At 42.8% G+C, this 6,174-nt stretch overlaps 1 protein-coding gene across 1 annotated transcript; it reads right to left on the minus strand.

Annotated features, from left to right (window-relative positions):
* Positions 1–1,973: 1,973 nt before the first annotated feature.
* LOC149837173 (putative microtubule-binding protein TANGLED) lies at positions 1,974–3,782 on the minus strand. Its single transcript, XM_090007983.1, has 4 exons — positions 3,693–3,782; positions 3,430–3,572; positions 3,115–3,173; positions 1,974–3,028 (listed from the first exon to the last, which is right to left on the minus strand). The coding sequence occupies exons 1-4, from the start codon at positions 3,780–3,782 to the stop codon at positions 1,974–1,976; spliced, it is 1,347 nt and encodes a 448-aa protein (XP_089864109.1).
* Between the last annotated feature and the right edge of the window lie 2,392 nt (positions 3,783–6,174).

Raw genomic sequence — 6,174 nt, forward strand, 5'->3', positions numbered from 1 at the left:
ATAATGTTAACTATCATAATTAGTGTCGGAAAAATACGATGGGTTAAGACTTAAGACAAAACAATAACCCATATGTGCAATAGAAACTGCATTTTTTTTTTAAATCCTAATCTGTAATTAAGTATGTTTCAAACATTTGTAATTATGTCATGCCCCGTGTGACTGATATGTAGATTTTATCTTATTTTGCAAATTGTTTAACAATTTATACAGAGCAATGGTTAGAATATTTTTTCTGTTAAGTTGGATGTTTCTAAGTTCATAGGTTAAGTCGTTCCAAATATATTCTTTGACTGAATTCATGCAATGGAGCGCATATTCAAGCAACACCATATCAGAAAGTCATCTTACCATCTATTGCGTTTCAAGATACAAGCAGATCATAAGTGCGAAGGATTAGAAGAACTTGAACCTGGGTTGAGATAAATAAGTTGATGCAAACAATCTTTGTAAAAGAACCAACTTTTGCATTTGCTCCAACAATTATCCAAACTCAAGTAGATAACCAAACTAAATGAGCTTGCCATGGAACCTCTCCCACAACCACCTAAAACCCTAGATCTAATTAAAGACAATTTGGTTCAAAGCTCTTTTGATGGATTTAAGCCCAAACCTAGTTAATCCAATTGAAAGTGAACTTTCTCAAACCCCACATATACCCAAATCTGTATCAGATCCAAGGCCTATTTATGCACATCTTACCTAACCCAAACCTGTCTTGGATCATGAACTTGCTAGCATTGGATTGGGATCAACATATAGAAAATAGAGTGAAAGATATTCTAGAGCAGGAGATCTAGACCATATTCTTGTTGATTCTAGATCGATCCATATAGACACAATCTACTTGATCCATATTAGCACAAAGATACATGTGATGACTATGGAAGAGGTCGATTGTATGTTTGTAAAATGGCATTTTTCTTGTGTTAAAAGAAATTTAAGATTGCTTAGCCTAATTCACGCCGAACACTGATGACAGATATAATGCTGAATTGCACTGGTTGGAGTTGGTCCACCCAGAGTGGTCAGAGAGCACCATTTCCAGCTAGCACTACTAATTTTTACAGTAATCCGCTCTCTCCAGCTGAACTGGCTGGAGACAATAAGGATCCTGCCCTTTTGACATATGATACGATCCTAGGTTGATCTTAAACATCCAACTGATGCATCTTGACCGTTCTCATCTGAATGTGGAATAATTGTAGCCATTGGTTGGACGGTTAAGATGGAATGTAGGATGGATCCCATCATATGTCAAATGTACTTGGCTGGAGATGGTCCACTCTGCTTCAGCAGGGACAACACCATTTCCATCTCATACTAGTCCCCCTCTCATTAGGGAAACGGATCTCCTCATCATTTGAAATAGGATGGTTTTATCAGACATTCAATCCTAGCCATCCAGTGAAACCATTTAGCCATTGATTGGATGGTTAGGATTGAATGTATGATGGAACCCCCATCCTATTTCAAATGAGTGAAAAGATCAGGTGCAATAGGATCCTTGTTTTCTCATCAGTCCGATTAAAATTTAAAAGCCATGACTGACCCAATCAACACACGGCAATAGAAACCGAGATCGGGAGACCAAAAACAAATGTAGGTTCATTTTGAACATTACAGTTCTCAGAAGAAACATTACAGTTCTCAGAAGAATCTCTCTCTCTCTCTCTCTCTCTCTCTCTCTCTCTCTCTCTCTCTCTCTCGATGCTTGTGCGTGCAGCGGGCTTTGATAAAAATCTCGAAGACAATCAGGAGAAAACACGACACGCCCTCCTTCCTCAATTTGTTATTCTTCTCTAATAACAAGAACGAATGCTTTTTAATGTACAAGAAATGACACTTGATGAAACACATGAACGCACAACATCATACTCAGATGATCACAACCAGAAACCTTTTTATTGCATCCGAGCCAAATCCAAATCCATCACCTACAGACATCAAGTAAATGTCCGCACAACACACGCTCAACGGTCATCAGCCAACGACTGGCTCAACAACGTAGGTGCTGAAGGGGGCGGCCTCTGCTTCAGGCAGCAACTAGGTCGGCCGCCGATTGCCGGAATAAGAACTCCCACGTTGGGATTCTTGGCAGTCGAACCAGAACAATGTGCTCTACTCTTCAAAGGGGAAGCCAGTCTCTTTGCCAGGTTTGATGGAGACAGGGACCTCCGCAGTTTGGAAGCAACCTTGGACATCATCTGAGGTTGCTGCGGAGATTTCTTCTTCGAAAGCGTGAGTCTCGTCGGCGAAGCAGACGATTTCACCCGCGTGGAGATCATATTCATCGGAGAGGCTAACCTCTTAGCGAAATTGGCCGGCGACAGCGATAGGCGCAGCTTGTTGGCAGCCTTGTTCTTGGGTGGAGGCGATTTCCTGTGCGCGATTCTCGCAGGCGGAGAAATGGACGCAACGGAAACCGGCGGCGACCTGATCTTCACAGCGAATTTTGATGCCAATGCTGATGGTGATTTGATGGCGAACTTGTGAGGGGCCGCAGAAGAAGGAGGATGATGGGCCATGCTTCTAGGGTCGATTGACCTTGTTGATTTGCAGACAAGTTTGGGGTTGCGGGAGGAAGGGGAGGAGGAGGAGAGAAACAAGGGGTTGGGAAATAGGACTGTCTTGCCAGCCCAGGGCCTGTGTCTCGGGGACACTCGCTGAACGGAATGGGGATGGTTTTCTTCTCTTCTTGCCAACAAGGGGCTCCTCTCGTTTCCAGAACCTCTGAAGCTGATTCGAGAGCGTGCTCTTCGCGACATTGGAGGCGATCTCCGACCACCACCAGGGGAACCGCTGCTGCCCTTCTTCTGCTTCTCGCGCTTCCTTTTCATTTGCAGCTCGAAGTTGGTGGCCCTAAGTCTGGCCGCGACGGGTGTTTTGGGACCGTCGCAACAACCGATTCCATTGAGGGTCGTGGAAACGGCATTCACTGCTTCTTTCGCAAATCTACTCGCCTGAAGAATCTCTCCAACTGTTTCTCCAACAAGCATTGCCGGCAGCGACATCCGGCGCCATTCACCTGCAGCCCCCAAACAAAACAAGGATGGAGTTGAAAAGTGGTGGTCGTGGGAGGAAGAAAATTCACCGATCCAAATACAAACATACCGCTTGAACATGGTCCTATTTTTGAAGTCGAAGGTCTTCGAGCGGCGGAATTCCGGATCCTTGAATTGGAAAGGGGGGGAAATTAAACAAAAATAAACAATAAATGAAACGGAAACGCTCTCCACAAAAATTAAGAGACGAGCGGGGTCCTAGTCTTGGAGTTTTTGCCGCCGGCAGGACGACAGTAAGTATGGCAGGCTGAGCTAGCGCTGCCAGGTCGTCGTGCCGGTGCGATCTCTTCGGGTTATAAATGGAAAAAGGAGATGAGGAAACATCCAAAAGTGAGAGAAAATGGGGCGGCCACCATCGTCCAACCTGAGAGATTCCTGCTTGCATCTCATGCTGGTTTTGATGTACCCTCTGGTGCTCCTGGGGCTGAGAGTAGCACCCGAGATCACCTTGTTGCCCCCTGTTACAGCGTACTGCAGTTCTTGCAATCTGGCCATCGCCCGATCCACCTTATGGATAAAACACCAAGAACCCTTTTTAGAAAACATTAGAAGAAGATGAAAGAGGAAATGAAACATTTCGAAAGAGGAAACTCTTCGAGAGTGAAGCACTCCTCCTCCCTCCCTTACCTTCTTTACCGTCTCCCTGACGAGATTCGAGTTGAGAGCGGCGGCCAGCTTCCTCTCTCTCTCGTCCTTCGTGGGTGTTCTAGCTACCATCTTCAGATCTTGAAACAGTACCCCCGACTCTTCTTCTTCTTCTTCTAACGGATTTGTGTGTTTTACCAAGAATTTAGAGCAAAGCAGCCATGACCCAAGTGGCGTCGCTCAATGCATCTTCCCAACGGTCATATATGGTAATTGATATCTAAAGTAAACGTAGCATAACGGCTAGTTTTTTTTCCCTTTTTGGGTTCTTCTCTAAGATCACGCAGATGAAAGAAAGTCCACGCCGTAGGATCCACCTGCGATTTAACGAGCGACTCGTGTTCCGAAAAAAAAAAACATTATGCCCCTCGCATTGTTTGAAATATCGCACTGGTCATCCATAGATTCTGCACCAAACGGTTAATGTTTGCCCCATTTTCTTCTTCTTTTTCTTTTATTTCAAATACTATTTTAGTGGGAGCCATTAACGGTAACCAAATAAACATGTCATCTTGAAATGTTTGCGTCTCTTTTTTTTTTTTGCTAGGTCAAGGAAAAATTCTCCTAGTGACAAGCTTCTGATTGGTAAATCCCTTGAGATCCTCCTTGTAAATAATCCATAGCAGAATTGTTTTGGTTCTCTATCGACTGATCAAACGCCTACAAGGGTTCTGATCGCCTTGTAGGAGTGACTTGTTGAACGCAGTTAACAGGACGTCCTCAGTTCGAAACCCATGAAGAGCATCCCTTATCGTAAGGTCGAAGCTGAGAGTGTACTCTTCATTGTGTAGAAAGAGAGCGGATCGTACCTAGTTGTTTTTCATAATGCAGAGTCATACTAGGAAAAAATCCAAAAGCATATATAGTCTTTTGCCCTAGTTATTCAGATGCATGGTCAGGTCACTGTTGTCCCTTTAACCATGGTTCATTAACAATAAATACATTACTCTCTCTCTCTCTCTCGCTCGCGCGCGCGCCCCGGTTTTTTATTCAGATCGCTACTGATATTTTCAACAGAAGGATGGCAAAGATGTGTCGCTGTAGAGGTGGGTTGCACAGAGACAACTGAATCATTTTAGTAGTCCCTTCTGGTTACTGGTGGTTCTGTATTGGCCATGGTTGACGGAGAAGGTGCTGGATTCATGGAGTCGCCAAGCTCTAACAGATTGAGGAGTATGTTGACCTGGATTAGAAGGTCTCCACTTAGGTTTTACACTAGACTTTCACTTTTTCCAGCCATCTTCCAACAGAGGTTTGGTTACTCAGATTTTCTTGATGCATTGAACAAGAAGTTCCATAAGGTTACGAACCACTGCTGGTAGAATCGAACACGGCTTTCATATATAGTTCACTTGTAGAAAAATGTGACTAGACTCGATCTCAACTTCAACACTTGGAGCCAGTACAAAATTAAGGGGACAGCAACAAATAGATGAGCAAAGAAAAGTTGTCCAATTCATATTTGGAGAGGCAAACACTCTTGCAAAGTATACGGTCTCACCAACTTCATCTTTCTTGGTTAGTATTCAGTGCCAATGAATAGATTCAATCAAGTTATTTAGGACTGCAGGTTGTTTGAACTCCAGAATTTATCCAGAAATTTCACGTAGCATAATAATCAAACCGGAGCTACCTTTGGTGCTAGTAAAATCGGCAGGGCCTTCATCTCTCATTTTTTGATCAACTCTTTTCGTAACTCTTCCCTGCAATTTGTTATTAGTCCAGTCTCTGATCATATTGGACTGTGTGTGCAACTTTCTTTGCAATAGCATCACTCTCACTCTCCCTTAGATTTTTCAATATGTGGATTCATCGTCATGCTTGTCGACAAATTGGACTCGCCACATGCCAACAAAAGATGTTTGGTTGCCCTATGCATAATGTTATTTTGAAGCTCGATGCTGTCAAGCAGCAGTTGCGATTTTGGAATCGCTCTTCCTTAAGGAATATACATCACCGAATTGTGGAGATTCGTCAGCAACTACTGCAAGTTGAACAAGCTTTGGATGCTGGACAACTTTGTTTTATGGAGATATGTCAGTGTCTTAAACATAATCTTTCCTCTATTGCAAATAGAGGTCTTCTAGAAACAAAAAAGCCACATGTAGGTGGTTAACAGAAGACGATCAAAATACCACCCATTATCATGTGCAATTTAAATGTCATACACTGTTAGAGATAAACCAAATCAACGACATATGAGCTAGACGATCTTATCAAGATCTCACCGAATTGGTTATAGATAAACCAAAAGTTCAGCAACAACGTGGTTGCCGTTTTGGTTAAGATTCTAATCTAAATCAAATTTGGAAATGGCAGCTAGATTTGTTTGTTGTAAAAGAAAAATGTAAAAATTGTTAGTTGTGAGCTATCCCAAAATCATGGGATTTTCGATAAGCACAAACCATTTTCCCTCTTGTATAAAGCATTGTAAGATTTAATGTGTAAATATAATTTTTCCACT

Source organism: Nuphar pumila, chromosome 5 (assembly GCF_984573655.1).
Source record: "Nuphar pumila chromosome 5, dmNupPumi1.hap1.1, whole genome shotgun sequence".
NCBI lineage: Eukaryota > Viridiplantae > Streptophyta > Magnoliopsida > Nymphaeales > Nymphaeaceae > Nuphar > Nuphar pumila.